Source organism: Xenopus laevis, chromosome 5L (genome assembly GCF_017654675.1).
Source record: "Xenopus laevis strain J_2021 chromosome 5L, Xenopus_laevis_v10.1, whole genome shotgun sequence".
Taxonomy (NCBI): domain Eukaryota; kingdom Metazoa; phylum Chordata; class Amphibia; order Anura; family Pipidae; genus Xenopus; species Xenopus laevis.
Window position 1 is genome coordinate 162,923,806 of NC_054379.1, and position 19,159 is coordinate 162,942,964.

The window sequence follows — 19,159 nt, forward strand, 5'->3', positions numbered from 1 at the left end:
CAAAGAACTGTCAATTCAAACATCACTGATTGTTTTATGGAAACCCAGCCTGACCCATAAAATAACCATCTGGAGTTGTTACAAATTGAAAAACAAAGTAACCCACTGGGCTTTGGCCAGTAGCGTAACTAGAGGGGGGCGGGCCCTGGTGCGTGATGCACAGCCGGGCCCCGCCCCCCTCCGTACGGCCGCATTTTCAGTGGCGAACGGGCTGCCGGGGGGCCCTGAGGGGGTGCGGGCCCTGCGGTAGTTCCACCACTGGGTTTGGCATTGACATTGACCCTACCATGGTTATTTTGATGATGCACTGGAGAGCACATGTTTTTGGCAAGGAGAAGCCAACTTTCCCACCATAGTGATCACAAAGAAGTTCTGTCTCTTTTTTCAACTTTTAGTTTTAGGGGTCAGTGGCCAGAGAGTAGCTATTGACAGTTGTAGCAGTAGTGGTGAAGATTGTGTTATCAAGGTTAGCTGCAGTGGCATGTAGTATATTGTTCTTGTATTTGCACAAGGCATAATTAGGCCACAAACATGTTTAGGCCTGGCTAATGCTCTACAACTGTTAAGGTGGCCATACAGGGGCAGACGTCCTTGACCTTGAGTTCCAAATATAGGACTGATCCTATTCTGGGCCCTAGGGATCACAATGCGGGAATGCAGGTGGTCGATGCAAGGACTACATCAACAAACTGATGCGTTCTTAATTTTTAAACCTACACGATCGACATATGGGCAATTTCTGCCCAGAAATCAGTCTAGGAAGTCCATCTGAGGGGCCCATACACTGCCCAATAAGCTGCTGACTTGGTCTGTCTACAGCTTTCATTGGGCCTTGTATGGCCACCTGGTGCTTAGACTGAAGAGACGGCTACCCTACATGTGTATGGCCACCTTTTTTTTATCCGTTCATTCAGGTCAACATCCTCACTGATCGGTGGTCCATCAGTGGATGAAATTGTCAAAAATGTCCAAAAGGATCAATGAATGAGCAGTAGGGTCAAAATCTGCGACACTGCCTGACCAAATCTTGGACTTTCCAATATCTTAGAAGATATCCCAACGAAGGTGTACACCGAAGATGTATTTTCTGTAGTTTATCTACTACTATCAGATGGAAAAAACTGGAAGAACCAGGGGCTGGGCTAAAGAGGGTAGTAGAGAGGGTAGTTCAGACATATCAGGATCTGGGATGGGATGGAGATAGAAGCGCAGAAGATGCATAGATTGAGATTATATGACATAATGCCTCTTATCAGTTTTCAAACTGTACACTCTTACAGCAATCTAAGGGGAAATGTAGCAAAAATGAAAAAAAACAGGCTACTTCTCCTGCAGCCGTAGCCTGATGCCGGTGTCCCAATACAAATAAATTGCAGATTCAATTATTGCGATCAAACATGGCCAAAAATAGCAACAGGTCACGGCTGCATTTGGGCACAGGTGATTGCTCAGCATCTTTAAAAATGCCAAGAGGAGGGGGAACCGTGTTCTTCCGACTAACCAATCAGTGGCTGTCAGTCTGCTCTTAAAGGGACAGTAACAAGATGCAGCGAAGATAACTCTGATGGATAATTTTCTAAACTTTAGGATCTCATGATGTATGCTGTTTATTTTTGGAAATCAGGAAAAGCAGTTTCCACTTGAACTTCTTTAGTTTATTATAGGTATGTATTTATATACAGGATATTTTTATATGTGTGAAAAGTCTGCATAGAAATATGTACATATCTATGGGTTGGGGGTCATTTATGGGTTGAACTTGATAAAGAATAAAAGACTTTTCCCCAGTCTATGTGGGAAGGAGACCACGCATTACTATCACAGCCGGGCAGAGGCAATTAAATAAAATTAAGAATTTCTTTCTCATTGAGATCCTTCCAAGTTACATTTTAGCACAGCGAGGAAATGGTGTCCCTAACCCTATTAGTTAAGTCTCTCTCCCACAGATGGTTCCCTGCCATAATCCGCTTTGTGGTCATCCTAATCCATCTCAAAGTGACCACTCAGAAGGGCTCAGATTCCTTTCTTGGTACTGGAGAGCAGACTCGTGCTGCCCGAGGAATGGAAGATGTGACTATGGACAGAGCAATGAGACTAACTGGGCTACAATGAATGGCACAAGCAGGAGATTTCTGCCAACTTACCTCTATTTCTCAGGAAGCAAATGCAATGAAGTTTGATGGGAGAAATGTAGACTGGGCCCAAAATTTCTAATTCAGGGAGCAAAAAAAAAAGAAGAACCAACTGTCCTGCAGAGAACAGATTACTCCCCCGGCACAAATAAGTCCCTTATGCAAGTATAAAGGGTAAGTATGTTCCACAGATTCTGTAGCAAGGCTACTAAATATTGGACTTTTAAGTTTTGCTAAGAACCCCACTAACGATGGTCTTCTTCCACAGAGTGTGGCTTTTGTTTTTTGTTTTATTTTATCTTTGCACAGCAAGTAGTATGGCATCTCCTAGCAATTAATAAATACTCAAAAAAAATCATCTGTTCTGCTTAGAGTAACTAATAATGATAATTTAATGTTCAAAGGAAATAAATGAAATGGTACAGGTATGGGACCGATTACCCAGATTTCTTGAGACCTTGGGTTTTCCTGATAAAGGATCTTTCCATAATTTTAATCAACATGCATTGTCTACTTAAAATGAATTTAAACATGAATTAAACAAAAGAATTATATCTTTTTATTGTTTTTTTTTTTTTACTCTTTTATTATTACAGAGAAAAAGAAAAGCAATTTTTAAAAAACTAAATTATTTGATTAAAACGGAGTCTATGGGAGATGGTCTTCCTTTGAGTTGGATCTTTCTGGATAAAGGGTTACCTGATAACGGATCTGATACCTTTAATTATAATGCATTAATCATATACTGTAAATCATGTGCTTTGTTTCATGAAACTTTTGAAAAACATACTGCCTGGTTTTCTTTATTCCTGGGCCCTAAACCACCTGAGAATAAAAATAAAAGAGCTTAGCATGTCCATCCTAAAAATAGCAATTTCCAGTACAAAACCAGGCAACCAGTCTCTATATTTTATTTTGCATCTTTAATTAACATCATGGAAAAATATATATTACTGATTGCAAAAGTGGCAGTGCCTAGCAACCAGATGGCAGTTTAAATTCTAGGCTAGAAAGAGTTTGTACAGAATGGGAAGGGATTAAAGGAAAATAAAACATATACAGTAATAGTTAGTTACATAGTTAGTTACATAGTTAAATTGGGTTGAAATTGGGGCAAATTCACTAAGCGCCGAAGCGCCGAATGCTAGCGTTACTTCGCTAGCGTTTGTCATTTTCGTTACTGCGCAAATTCACTAACGAACGCTGGCGTAGTTTCGCTAGTGTTACTTCGCACCCTTACGCCTGGCGAAGTTTCGCTAGCGACGTAACTACGCAAATTCTCTAACGCGCGCAGTGTACTGAACGCTACCTTTTACGCTAGACTTCCTTCGCCACCTCAGACCTGGCGAAGTGCAATAGAGTAGATAGGGATTGTTTCAAAAAAAGTCAAAAATTTTTCTAAGTCCCAAAAAACGCTGGCGTGTTTTCTACATTATGGGTGATAGGCTGAAAAAGATCGACATTTTTTTTGGGGCTCCCCTCCTTCCCCCCTACATTTCCTGACTCATGGCAACTTACCTAGACAGTGGGCACATGTGTAGGGCAAAATAAAATTTTTATTTGATGATTTGAAGGTTTTCTTGGCATTTGTAGTGCTGATACGTATTCCTCCATTGAAGTTTCGCGCAGTATGCAAATTAGCCTTCGCTAGCGTAACTTCGCTTTACTTAGCAAATCAACGCTAGCGCAACTTCGCAACCTTACGCTACCCCTGAGCACAACTTCGGATTTTAGTGAATTTGTGAAGCGCTGGCGAAACTACGCCTGGCGAAGTGTGGCGAAGTGCGGCGAAGTTACGCCTGGCGCAACTACGAATCTTAGTGAATTTGCCCCAAAGTCCATCAAGTTCAACCCCTCCAAATGAAAACCCAGCCCCATACATACACCCATCCCTACTTTTAATTAAATTCTATATACCCATACCTATACTAACTATAGAGCTTAGTATCACAATAGCCTTTGATATTATGTCTGTCCATATGTATCATAGCAATTTCATTTTTGGGATACGGGGATTAGATTGTTATAATGCAAAGGCTCTCAGAGGAGTGACAGCTATTTGACCTTAATCTCAGGCCTCATTGAGCTTGATTAGCATGACATGATTAGTGCCAAGAGAAACACGTGTAAATCATTGTGTGACCAATACCTTTTTCCATGCACTGAGGCCATGGAGGTATCTGAATAAAATTGTGGTGCTCCCTGCGGTATTGCTTAGGTGTATAGTATATCCAAACTTGTATTGTGACTGGCCCACCCCAGTAACATCAGGGGCTACCTGAGAGCTTCAACTGGGATTGGCTGATAGAAAAGACAACGGGGCAACCACTACTGGTACAGGGGGTTCACTGGAGCTAATAGGGGCCATGTAGAGATAAATATGATAATATTATGAAATTTCTTTGTATTCCTGTGATGTAATGGCCAAAATATATTCCTGCACTAGATGGAAATGGAGTGACGCCTGAAGGAGTGCTGGCGTCTGCTGCATTGTCAGAACCGGCAGTGCAGAAAGGGATAGACATATGACACTTTCAATAGCAACATTTACTTTAAAGGAGAAGGAAAGGTCTTTTTACTTTGGGGTGCCAAAATCAATCACATGTACTTACCTGAAACCCCTGGTCCGGTGCTCCTATTAAGAGAAAACTGCACCGGCCCAGGGTTATACCATCACGCACCACTAAGCTCAAATATCTCAGGGCAAATGCATGCGCAGTAGAACAAAATAGACAACTTTTTTGTAAAAGTTTGGCTTTTCGCAACACTGCGCATGTGCAGCTGTGAGAAAAAAAAGAAGACACAAGACGAACTCTCCATGGTGCTCACTGGAAGAATCCCGGGGCAGTGCAGTTTTCTTCTGATAGGAGCACTGGCCCAGGGTTTCAGCTAAGTACATACGATCACTGGGGGTTGCCTAACTTTTGGCACCCCCAAGTTAAAAGACCTTTCATTCTCCTTTAAAGGGGTTATTCACCTTTCAACTAACTCTGCTAACGATGCTGCAAAAAGCCAGAATCCGAAAATCCATCATCGACCATTACTTGCCAAGGTCATGTATAAGTCAATGGGAGATGTCCCTATCTCAATTGGAAGAAATCGTGAACTGCGCTGGGTTTAGCCCGATTATAAAATAAATTTGGGGCTTTTGGGCAAAAAGTCAGAAAAAACATACAATCCGGGTTTTCGCTTGATTTTATCTTGTTTTTTCCCCATTCGATTAATTCAAGTTATTTTATTAATAAATAAGGCAACATCATGAATGGGCGTTGTTTTTTTTTTTATTTAAAATTCTGAGACAATTTGTAATTGGTTTTCATTTTTTATTATTTGTGGTTTTTGCGTTATTTAGCTTTTTATTCAGCAGCTCTCCTGATTGTAAATTTAGCAATCTGGTTGCTGGGGTCCGAATTCCCCTAGCAACCATGCACTGATTTGAATAAGAGACTGGAATATGAATAGGAGAGGGTCTAAGCAGAAAGAGGAGTAATAAAAGTAGCAATAACAATACTTTTGTAGCCTTACAGAGTATTAGTTTGAAAGGTGGAAAAAAGAAATAATAAAAAATAAATAATGGCAAGTTGAAAAGTTGCTTAGAATTGGCCATTCTATAACATACTAAGGAGCAGATGTAAGAAGGGTCGAATATCGAGGGTTAATTAACCCTCGATATTCGACTAGGAACTAAAATCGTTCGACTTCGAATATCGAAGTCGAACGATTTAGCGCAAATCCTGTGATCGAACGATCGAAGGATTATTCGTTCGATTAACGATTAAATCCTTCGAATCGAACGATTCGAAGGATTTTAATCCAACGATCGAAGGAATATCCTTCGATCAAAAAATCACAGGCAAGCCTATGGGGACCTTCCCCATAGGCTAACATTGACTTCGGTAGCTTTTAGCTTTTTAGTTTTTCTTAAAGAGACAGTACTTCGACTATCGAATGGTCGAACGATTTTTAGTTCGAATCGTTCGATTCGAAGTCGAAGTAGTAGTCGAAGGTCGAAGTAGCCCATTCGATGGTCGAAGTAGCCCAAAAAACACTTAGAAATTCGAAGTTTTTTTAATTCGAATCCGTCACTCGAGCTTTGTAAATGTGCCCCTAAAAGTTAACTAAAATGTGAACTACGCCTATAAACTACTGAAAGATTTAAATGATATTATAAAGTTTACATTTTCTGTATTCAATAAGGTTAAATTCCATTTCCAAACTGTATAAAGTACCATACAGAAGCACATGGCTGTGGGATAAGCATATCCACGCTGGGAGTTTACAGTTAATAGCAAATGGGAAAGGTCTATATGATATTATACATAATGCAGTTTTTCTGTTGCTCTGCTAATTCCAAGGCATTTCAGTGAGGGTTTTATTGGAATTTACATTTTGGGTTTCCACATTTTGCAGTGTAGCCCAGATTTTCTTTGCAAATACAGGTATGGGACCTGTTATCTAGAATGCTCGGGACCTGGGTTATTCCAGTCAAGGGGTCTCAAGTTATTTGGATCTCCATACCTTCTAACTTCTAAAAAAATCATTTAAATATTAAATAAACGCAATAGTCTGGTGTTGCTTCCAATAAGAATTAATTATATCTTAGTTGGGATCAAGTAAAAGCTCATTAATTTTTAAAAATGTGGATTATTTGGATAAAATGGAGTCTATGGGAGACGGCCTTTCCGTAATTTGGAGCTTTCTCGATAATGGGGTTCCGGTTAATGGTTCCTATACCTGTACCTATTTGTGCTTAGTGATGTCATTACTTAGAAATGATGCTTTGTGATGTCATTAGTTAGAAATGATGCTTAGTGATGTCACTTGTTTCAAATGACTTACTGAAATTTGTACATGATAATATCTCACTCCTCTGCATTTTGATATCAGAAGTAATGGGAAATTAGTTCCATGATTTTATCCTTTGCTTACATTATTAGGAACTTTGCTTAATTTTTGTATTGTATCGCTTTGCCCTAGCTTGGCAACCCATAGCAACCAGACAGATGTTTGCTTTCATTATTCCAACTGCTTTTTACTGAAGAAATCAAACTGATGACGTGTTGCTATGGGTTACTTGGTTAGCACCCTAGCCAGTGCACCGGGGGATTGCTTATTTGCTGCTTTAAACATTGGTGGATCCTTTGCCATTTATCGGATTCAACTAAAAGTGTAGATATTTACAACCTTTTTCTAAGGGTCCTTTTGTCAATGTAGGGCCACACACAGGGATTTAAAAGTACTGCATACAGTATATATACATTTACAGATTTATTATGCTTTATCATGCATTAATAGGGCCGTTGCGCATTGTAATTATGCACATACCTTTTTGGGTCAGAGGGGATTGTGGGTAAAGTATGGATCATTCATTTTCAAGATCATAAATTAATGCACAGAAATGGCTCTAGACACAGGAATATAAATCAAAAGAAAGTTGATAATGAGCGGTTGCAGTTGTAAATTAATTTGGTTTTCAGAAATGAAATGAAATGCCCTTGGGAAGCAGCTCTAATTAGGAACCTCTGCTAACTTATGTTAGGGCCTGCCTTACTAGAACTCTCGTGGTTGGAGGAAAACATGTTTGGCACATAGACGCCCCCACCTTATTATTGTCTAACTGGCAGGTGTCACTAACAAGTGACACTTTTTATAGGCAGCATGTATACTGTAGATGCCAGCTTAGTTATTTACACAGTTCAGTAGGAACAGCCCCCTAAATACAGAGATACCATCAAATATAACATTTTCTTCTGTACTAAGCACAATTCGGCAGAAACATTGTGCACCAAACCTCAACTTTAGTCTGACGTTCTATTATTACATTCAAAAAAGAAATATTAAGTGCCCCCTCATTAATTAGACTAATACAAGCTCATTTGGATCCTGCTAGATAAAACAATTAAACTGGATAAACCTTAATGTTGAGAAGCCATGAGATAATGAAGTTACAAATAACACATATACGGCCCTGTGCATCCCCTAATCATAGATTCTTCGTTGATCCAAAAATGCTGAAAAAACATGTTTGAATTTTGCTGTAACATACAGTTATTAAAAAAACTTAAAATATCTTCACTGGATATTTATCACCAAGGATGTGATTTGGCTCCCTCCACTAAATCCTTTTTATGGCCCTCCACCCTCAAAACCAGTGAGAAGTGATCCCTTTTGCCCATATCAATTAGTTATGATTGCCCACAGGTGTTCTGTATTCTTGGGCCAGGCCAGGCGTAGGGATACACAAAATCAATAATTTCTGTAAATAAAATGGAGAATCCTTGGCCAGCATTCACTATGAGTGAGTGGAAGTATTTGGCATTGACATGTCCTGTAGGAGGTGGGAAATCCATATTGGCCAAGGTCAGGTGGTATTAACCTAGTGATATACAAAGTAGAAGAGTTTCCATGTTAGACCTCTTTAGAATCTACTCATGGAGATAGATAGTTCTGGCAGCCCGAGGCAAAAGAGGACTTAGTGAAGAGAAGCCTCTACCTCAAAGGCAGTTGGAGACCTCATGGACGAGGGCTAGCTATGGTCTACTAGCCTGGACTAGTCAGATTTTCTTCACTCTATACATAGGAAAAGGGCTAGGGTAGCAAGCAGAGCAGGTAGACTCTCTACCAAGGACCCCAGGTGTAATCCAAGTGGATTGGTTTAGTCCCTTGAAACACACTTGGAGGGGCCTTTAAACTGGGAAAACATTAAAAATGTATTATAAACAAGAAAAGCAGCATTAAACCCCAACCTCTAGCCGGCATATTCTGCAGTGCTGCACAATACTTATGCGTATACATTGAACATACAGATTATATACAAAAATACAACCAATACAATAGGTAAAAGCAGGCCCTGCCCCAAAAAAGCCAGACCAGTTCTTACATACTTTGTTGAGCTGCTCATATTGAGTCATTGATGATTGCAATACCTGAAAAGAAACTTTTGGATAGTCAATTTATCCCACAATTATCTTAGTCTTGGTCTTAGTCTTAGTTTTGTCTTGTATCTTTAATCATGGCCACTATTAGCTGCAAGGACTTACTGCCACTTAATCACAGCAACCGGCTCTTCTCTTGGCGTCACTGTTATTTTTGCATTCTTTTTGCATCTTTGTTCATATTCGAGTTTTTACTCTGTTTTCTTCCACTGCCTTTGTCGTTTTTCTAGCAGAATGGAGGCTTGTCATTCAGTAGGCCCTGCAATGTAGTCCATAGGATTATGGCCCTCCAAATTTAGTGGATTATAATGAGGGACAACTGGGGATGATAGCCCATAATCTAATGCTGTAATCCCTTATATTCCCTTTCTTTTTGAGCTACAATGAATTAGAGGCATGTACATACAGTGAAACCTCAATATTACATCCCCTCATTTTAAGATTTCCCTCATTTTTTTGTGTGGTTCCAACAGTATATAATAAATAATGCATTACCCTGATTTTACATTTGCCATTTTTTTTCAGGTGTTTGGTTTTTCAATTATTAGTTTTTCTATTCTGGCTCAGTACAACCTGCAATTGAAAATTACTCCAACCACCAAAAACACATTAGGGTCATTCACAAATGCACCCAGTGCTTTAAAATGGACACAATGGAGAGCAGATGTTAATGCAATTTATTAAAGGAGAACTAAAAGCCCCCAATAAGAAAAGCCCCTTACTGCAGAGTAAACGCAACAGAGCTCATGGGCACCATCTTCCGGCTCTTCAGTCTTCTTCGAGTTCTCTTCCTTCCCTTTGCCAATTTCCGTCACTTTGGCGCCAATACGGAGTTCACTTAAGAAAGAATACCGAAGAGCAGGAAGATGACGCCCATGACTCTGCACTATGCAGGGGGGAAGCAGGGAGGCAGGGAGGGGGGACTATCTAGGGTAGTAGGTAGGGGCTTTTCTTATTGGGGGAGTTTAGTTCTCCTTTAAGGTAATGGAGTCCAAACCTGCTCCTGCACTTCTACATGGTTGCCAATGGATTCCACTGCATATACTTTCTGATTTCTTTAAAACAAAAATTACCCAATAGAAGATCTGTTTGACTTGAAATACCCCACAGCTGACATTGTCCCCGTAGTAGTTACAAATCTTTGCATAAGACATGGGGACTGTGCAGGGAGGTGAGAAGCACTTGTTGACTATCCCAGTAGACTTTAGCCAAGCTGATCAGCTCTCCGTCTTTTTATAGACCGCTGCTTTCGTAGAGCTCCTGCTTAACAAAGAAAACTGTAATCTCATTTGAAGCACGTTATTGACTTGTATTTTATAAATATTTCAGGTGAAGCTGTTGGAACACGTGTTAAAAGAACCTAGAACATTTTGTATCGCTAATCTGATTACTTATATCTGATTTTCCTTGTATTGGTTTCAGGAAGATAAAGGCAGCAGTCTCAGCCTCCCTTAGTGCTAAGTGCTAAGAACAATGGCTTCCCCAGTCTGTTGAACAATAGCACATGAAATCTCATATATATGTCAATTGGGCTTATTTATAAACACTGGGCACATTTGCATCTGGGCAGTATCCCATAGCAACCAATGAGTGAATAGCTTTTTTCAGCCAGCGGCAGGTAGAACAATAAAAGCAAATCTGATTGGTTAAAATGGTTTACTGCCCCGGTGCAAATTTGTCCCGTGTTTATAAATGTGTCCCATATCTGCAAAGGTATTCTCTTTCGTGTGGTACTAGCATTTCAGAGGTCATTTTTGTTTTTGTGCAACCAAAACTTGCCTCCAAGCCATGAATTCAAAAATAAGCACCTGCTTTGAGGCCACTGGGAGAAATTTTCAAGGAGTTGGTGAGCACCATGTTGCTCATGAGCCACAGGTTGGGGATCACTGCCCAAGAGACACATGGTCAGATTTGGGGAGATTAGTCACCCGGCAACAAATCTCTTCTTCGGTCCAAATAATCCCCCCCAAACTGCCTTCCCCTGCCTTCCCACCGGCTAGAATGTAAATCGCCGGCGGAATGGCACTCTGAGAGCTTTGTTTTCCAAAGTCGCCCGAAGTAGGGGGTAAATACATTCCTTAAGAGACACACAGTCAAATTCGGGGAGATTAGTTGCCCATCGACAAATCTCCTCTTCTTTGGGGCGACTAATCTCCCCAAACTACCTTTCCGTCGGTTAGAATGTAAATCAATGGTGGGACGGCACTCAGAGTGATTTGAGTGCAATCGATTTATATTCTAGCCGGCGGGAAGGCAGAAGAAGGCAGTTTGGGGAGTTTGTGTCTCTGCCCTTAAGGGTTCCAAATTGTGTGCAAGTGCAGGTATTGATGTAGGGGAACCATGGCGATAATTCCTGCTGAGGCTGTTTCAGTATGTACAACAGATTTGTGCCTTAAGAAGAAATGACAGTTTGAGTCCTAGCTTAGAACATTTTAGTGCAATTGCATCTGATCCACATTAGTGAAACCCACGAATTCCACAAATAAATTGACCAACATCAAACTAACAGGATAAAAGGTTCCGAAAAAATATATCACCGCCCATAGGCTTCTGTGGGATTTGGCATCCTGGTCCGTCATATTCTGCCATAGCAAATCTTAAAGGCTGAGAAAATGATAAATATTGAAATAAAAATAAATGAAATCACAGCTGATCATATAATTTTGATTCCTAAAAATTCAGTAATAGTTACAAATTGATCTTTAATCAATCAGCCTTTCTGTTGTCACCAAAACTTTGAAAAATTGTCACATGTTTTGAGCGTGTTTTAGAAAGGAATACGTGCCTCTCTCTTGGCAGTTCACCATGGCCCAAATATTAGTCTGGCTGATCCCAAAAAGCAAATATTTAGGTATTGTTTTTGTTTTGGATTATGTGGGTTTGACCAAGTTTTGATCTCTCAGCCAGTTAATCCTTGTCAAATAGACAAAGAGATACAGTCACAATGATTTGTTACTGTTAATTCTGTAACATTGACGGTACATTGCAGAACTGCTGTATTTATTGGTTTTGGTTTCATTCCTGAGACGTATCTGGTTACCACTTGCCGTAACCTTAAAGCTATAGAAGCAATAATAACCTTGTGTTAATGGGCCTCCTTTAAATCACATGTTCCCAAACTGTTGTGCTGGCCCTTATGGGGTTTGGGCCACTGACTCTGGGGCCCAGCCTGAAGGTTGTGCAGCAAATCCACATTGTAAAAGCTGGAATTGTGCAATTGTTTTTAGCCTTTCCTGATAATTGTAAGAGAAATGCTGTTACATAATCAGTTTGTGGAGTGGATTTCATAGGGATTTCTGATTAGTACTGTTAACTGTTCACCATGAAAATATCTTGTGAATATTTAAATAAATTAGGGATGCACCGAATCCAGGATTTGGTTCAGGATTCGGCTTTTTTCAGCAGGATTCGGATTCGGCCCAGTCGAACCGAATCTGAATCCTAATCCTAATTTGCATATGCAAATTAGGGGCAGGGAGTGAAATCGCATGACTATTTGTCACAAAACAAGGAAGTAAAAAATGGTTTCCACTTACCAGCCCTAATTAGCATATGCAAATTAGGTTTTGGATTCGGTTCGGTATTCGGCCGAATCTTTCGCAAAGGATTCGGGGTTTCTGCCGAATCCAAAATAGTGGATTCGGTGCATTCCTAAAATAAATACTGGGAATTGACTTTTGTTATAAATATGTGCTGTTCCGATATAAAGGAGCGCTAACCTGGTAAATGGCAAAAAGAGTTAGAAACCCAATAAAGTATCTGAGATAAAGGCATACCCTGTAGGATCTGATGGAGAGTTTACTCAAAGGAGAAGTAAATCCTAACTAAAGAAATGTTGTACATGATGTTTTGTGCTTCTGTACCAGCCCAATGCAACCCCAGCACTTTAGCAGTAAAGATATGATTCTCCAAAGATGCCCCAGTAGCTCCCCATCTTCTTTTCTGCTGATTCACTGCACATGCTCTGTGCTGCTGTCACTTACTGAGCTTAGGGACCCACTCACAATATACAGTACACATAGAATAGAAATGTCCCAATATAAGGCTGATTAGTAATTAATACACATAATTACTACATGGCAGCACAGAAACCAGAATTGAATAATCAGCAAACCTGTAGCATCAGCTTATATTACAGCCAGGGAAGCTCATTTTCTGCTGGATAATTAGTGACGAGCCCTAAGCTTAGCTTCTCAACAGCCAATCAGAGCCCACTGAGCATGTGAGTGTCACAGACACTTTCCAAGATGGTGACCCCCTGTGACAAGTTTGAAGTCCTGGATCATTGCTGCTATTGACAAGCTCAAACTTTGGGCTGGTGCAATATACTCAGTATATAAAATATGCCATTTATAGCCATATTAATTTTTAAAGTTTACTTCTCTTTTAATAAGCAAATGTAACCAGTGCCTAGTGGCTTTACGATTCATATAAAGAAAAGGGATTATGGGAAGGCAGTGTGCAAATTGCAAAAAAATTCTGCCCAGTTTTTTTTTTAACTTTGCACAATGCCTTTCTCCTTTGCCAAATTGCTGCTGTCTCTGGGTTCAGTTTCAGAGCACCTGTAGAGACCCCCCTGAATACAGTGCTGTATATGTTTAGCAGCTCTGTATTCATGAAGGATGGGCAGGGGGATGCGCTCCTCATGAATACAGAGCGGCTAATCCCCTAACTAGTGCATCATTTAATAGTTTAAAACGAAATATCTTATTGGTTGCTAGGGGTCGCTGGGCAATCTTTGTTACATTTTAGGGGCAAGCCATTTTAATTCCCATGTGTGTCTTAACTGAAATCTACAAAACTCTGTAAAAGTCTAAATGTTATCTTTCTGCTTTAATTCCAGTTCCAACAATTACAATGGACAGTCCCACAGGAGATGGCTATATGGATACCGCCCCTAGTCCTGAGCAGACCCTCCCTATTGTCCCCAGAGGCCATCAGGTGACCAAAGTGGCCCCAGCCAAGAAGATAACATTTTATAAGAGCGGAGACCCTCAGTTTGGTGGAGTCAAAATGGCTATCAACCATCGTAGTTTTAAAAGCTTCAGCGCTCTCATGGATGATCTCTCCAATCGTGTCCCTTTGCCATTTGGTGTTAGGACCATAACAACTCCTCGTGGGACTCACAGTGTTAACAGACTGGAACAGCTGGTAGATGGTGGGAGCTATATATGTTCTGATAAGAAATATGTTCAGCCCATTGCTCCCAGCAAGCCAGGACACAAGATGGCTGTACAGCGGCCTGGTCCCCCAGCCAGTGCCCGAAAACAGAGTAGACAAGATGAGCATGAGGATGAATATACTGCAACACACTTCCAGCAAGTTCCCAGGGTACGCAAGAAAATCACTCTTGTGAAGAATGGAGACCCAACAGTTAGGCGTTCTATTATTCTAAACCGCACCAACGGGCGAAACCTAAAAACATTCCTTGAGGAAGCATCGGATCTCTTGCAATATACTGTACGAAGAATTTACACTGTAGATGGAAGAAAGGTAAGTTGGTCTATGCTGGTAGAACCCTGGGTAGTTTCTTGTGTTTATTTAAAAAAATCTCATGAAATGCAGGCTTGTTAGTTAGTGACGTCTGTGCCATGAGGCAAGCTGGGAGATAAACCAACCCTGGTAAATGTATGAGACAATTTTTTTTTTTTAAATTTGAAAACTTTGCCCTTTGAGGGGGTTATTTATCAAAGTCCGAATTTATCTCAATATTTTCTGCTACAAAGTCCGATCAAATCTGCTTGGATTTTTTATTTATTATTATATTTTCCTGAAAATTTGCTTTGCGGGTAAAAATCAGATTTTCACGATTTTTTTTAGATTTTTCATCCGATTTTCATGATTTTTTCGGATTTTTCACCCGAAAACTGAGATTTCTCATGCTTTTTGCCCGAAAACTTTTTGCGCGAAAACTCGTTCAATTTAATAAATAAAAAATCACGAACTTTTCATGATTTTTTTATTCGGAGTTTAGTAAATAATCCCCTTAAGGTGGCCATAGACGTAGAGATCCCCTTGTTTGGCGGATCTCTATGGTCTGTCTGCAGCTTTTATCGGCCCGTGTATGGGGGCCTTTAGTATAGAGAACAGAATAGCTTACTCTACAAAAGCAGTTATACAGGTGGTGACCTTTTGGGTGGGTGGCAGATGGATGGTGTGCCCAGAACCGTCTCCCCCTGTGCTGTTAATATGTAATCCTCAGTCATCTTTGACGTTCTTCCCCAGTTCAACCTCGATTCCACATTGCCTTTAGAGAGAGAGGAACAGTGAGGGTCAGTGCGTTTATCAAAGAAAACTATATCCCCTGTTCTTTTACAATACACAAATTTCATGTGACACATATGACATCATCAAGCATGTGATTCATGATGACATCACTAAGCACCATTTAAATTTTTTTTATATATATGTTTATATTTATATATTAATTACAACACTAATTTATACAGGGTGGTGGTGGGTTTAAGGTAATTTGTTTTGTCAAATGCCTAAAGGTCTGAACTCATGAGCTGTCTTTAGACATTTACCTGACATCATTGCATTGTAGGATTTAACTATACAGCATATCATCCCTAACCAGTGGCTCATGGGCAACATGTTGCTCTCCAACCCCTTGTATGTTGCTCCCAGTGGCCTCAAAGCAGGTGCTTATTTTTGAATTCCTGAAGTTTTGGTTGTATAAAAACCAGGTGTATTGCCAAACAGAGTCCCAGTCTACAAAGGGACTACAAAGGTTGCTGGATCAACTAGCAGTTAGGCAGGTAAAAATATAGTTCAAGGGTTGAAATTAATGGATGTGTGTCTTTTTCAACCTAACTTACTATGTTAAATAGCCAATCACAGCTCTTATTTGGCACCCCCAGGATTTTTTCTCATGCTTGTGTTGTTCCCCAACTCTTTTACATTAGAATGTGACTGACGGGTAAAAAAAAAAGTTGGGTACTCCCCGGCATGGGCAAAGTTGTACCAGCTGCCTTCTAATGAAGTTCCCTTTATGTGATCTGATTGGAAAACTAGACCTTTTATAGAAGTGCATAGTGTGAGTAGGCCTATCAGACCAACCACATGAGGTGCAAGTAGAGGTATTTAGAAGATTAGGACAAGAGGAGATGTATCCTACAGTTATACACCATGTGAAACACAGCAACGAGATTACTGGGGGAAAATAACTGCACTGCTTGATAATAAAATTGTTGAAAGAAAGAAAACAGGGGAGTTAAAGCTAAGTACACATTATTAAATCCTTATTATATATGCAGATCTGTAGACAATTTCAACCATAGGCTTGTAGGCCCAACATAACCAGACTAGTTAGTCAGTTAGTTGTCACATGTAGAACGCACAATTGTCCAAATACAGACATATAGAAATGTTCAGAACCACTGGTTGATCATTGTTGGCATTTAAACTGACAACCGCATATATGGACCAACAAGAGTTTTGGCAGAACAGATTTGGCATCCATGTTCGTTCGAAATATTCATCTTGTGTTAGGCCAGTGATCCCCAACAGTAGCTCGTGAGTAACATGTTGCTCTCCAACCCCTTGGATGTTGCTCCCAGTTGCCTCAAAGCAGGTGCTTATTTTTGAATTCCAGGCTTGGAGGCAAGTTTTAGTTGCACAAAAACCAGGTGTACTGCCAAACAGAGCCTCAATGTAGGTTGACAATCCACATGGGGGCTACTAAATGGCCAATCACAGCCCTTATTTGGTTTCCTAGGAACATTTATCATGCTAGTGTTGCGACCCCAACTCCTTACACTTCTAAATGTTGCTCACAGGCTCAGAAGGTTGGGGATCCCTGTGTTAGACTGAAAGGTTGGGCAGTTGTGGGGAGAATTCAGGACAGTTTGGTCAGTGTTGTCCTAACTAGATGCCAATATTAGCATGGATGTGCCCACCTAATAATTTTCATTACGAACAATGAAGACTGTCTTCTTCAATTAAAGGTCTCCTAATGGTCAAGTACTCACCCTAAATTTGAGCCCCTCTAAGCTGATTTTTATCATCATATATATAACATTTATTTCACTTCATTCTGACCAGTTATATCTAGCTATGCCATAATCTGCCTAAACTCTGCCCCCTTCCTGGAAAGCCCTTTCACTATTCAAAATCAGTATATTTACGTGGTTTGTGCTGAGTACCATAGTAATGCCATTAATGGAAAGCAAAATTCCTCTAAGGAACAAGGACCCCACCTATGACTATAACACAGAGAGTGCGACTGTTCAGTGTAATGAATATTTGAGTGATCTCTAGACATGATATAATGGGATTTTCTTCCTTGGGTTATATTTTGCCTTATAGAGAAAACAACAGCTTTACACATGAGAACATTCAGAATCAGGGTAAATCTCAGGATACTTAAGAGTGCTTAAGCCCCAAGTTATTTCTGAGTCTTCTTTCTTATTAACCTATAAGCAGTGTCTCCAGCATTACATGAGCAGCAAGCCCTGTGGAAGTGAAGTGAATCCTATTACCAGGAAAATACTGTACATTCCTATATACAGTATATTCCTCAAATATAAATCACAAACCAGCACCAAGAGTCTTGTAGTGTCAAAAATAGTGTATTATTGCACAGTTTCTACAACCGACGGTTTGAAATGTTGGTTGTACATAAAATGCAATGCAAATACACAATTTTTATCACTACAGAGGTGGACCTCCTCTGATGAAGCTCCTAATAGTATGAAGTGCCAGGAGAGAGTGGCTGATATGAGGAATGCAGACAGGGGGAGACACTGCCTTGTGGTGTGATATGGAGGAAGGTATTTCATGTCTATTTTTCAATGATTAAATGCTATTTATATTGTTATTGGTGATTTTTCACAAATAAATGTTTGAAGTGAGATACTATGGTTGTCTTTAAATTTTTAAAGACATGGTATTGGACCTGATCACAGTGCTCACTGCTAGATAGCATATACCCCAATGGTTAATAGATTTCGCTGACAGTAGGGCAAGATGGAGACAGTAGGACAAGATGGAGACAGTAGGGAAAGATGGAGACAGTAGGGCAAGATGGAGACAGTAGAGCAAGATGGAGACAGTAGGGCAACTTGGAGACAGTAGGGCAAGATGGAGACAGTAGGGCAAGATGGAGACAGTAAGGCAAGGTGGAGACAGTAGGGCAAGATGGAGACAGTAAGGCAAGTTGGAGACAGTAGGGAAAGATGGAGACAGTAGGGCAAGATGGAGACAATAGGGCAAGATGGAGACAGTAGGGCAAGATGGTGACAGTAGGGCAAGATGAAGACAGTAGGGAAAGATGGAGACAGTACAACAAGATGGAGACAGTAGAACAAGATGGAGACAGTAGGGCAAGATAGAGACAGTAGGGCAAGATGGTTGGTGACAGTAGGGAAAGATGGAGACAGTAGAACAAGATGGAGACAGTAGGGCAAGATAGAGACAGTAGGGCAATATGGAGACAGTAGGGCAAGATGGAGACAGTAGGGCAAGATGGAGACAGTAGGGCAAGAAGGCAATAGTAACACCATATTTGAGTGCTGCACGTGCAGCCATTCAGCTATAATTGAATTATAATTCACTGGCTAAAGACATATGTAGTCACTGCCAAATATATAACTACACACACATGATAAGGGTTATATAGCAATATAGGCCTAATTTGCAATAACCCATAATGGGAAATCTGAATTTAGCTTTGACTGGTTTAATGCTACTTGTAGATGAAAGCAAAGTCTGATTGGAAGAAATGGATTACTGGAGCACATGGACATTTACCCATGTGCACTAACAGTATTTGGCACCATTTTTCTCTTCTGCTTTAAATCTTTAGAATCGTTGGTGGTGATATTTCCACTTCCAGCATGCGGTATAGTTTACTTGATCCTCAGAAGATACTTAACCCTGTAGGAAAGTTTGTCTTACTTAATCTCCTAAATCAGTTACCAAACTGTGGGGCTTGTCTCCTTGGAGGTCTTCGATAAGTGTCAGTTGAGGTTCAGCCACCTGAAGGCCATATAGAATGGGATTTGGGCAGAATGATTATTTACTCTGCTACTTGCTCCAGCAAAACCTGAAGGTCAGATAGGGTGATTTTTTTTTTTGGGGGGGGGGGCT

At 40.3% G+C, this 19,159-nt stretch overlaps 1 protein-coding gene across 1 annotated transcript in view; it reads left to right on the forward strand.

The window, feature by feature from the left end:
- The first annotated feature begins 2,005 nt into the window (after window positions 1-2,005).
- Window positions 2,006-19,159, forward strand: part of LOC108717243 (retinitis pigmentosa 1-like 1 protein) — a 32,338-nt gene continuing 15,184 nt past the window's right edge. Inside the window, exons 1-2 of the mRNA XM_018264107.2 lie at window positions 2,006-2,306; window positions 13,911-14,560. Coding sequence (XP_018119596.1) covers window positions 13,925-14,560 — 636 coding nt within the window. The 5' untranslated portion in view covers window positions 2,006-2,306; window positions 13,911-13,924. The remainder of the gene's footprint in view (window positions 2,307-13,910; window positions 14,561-19,159) is intronic.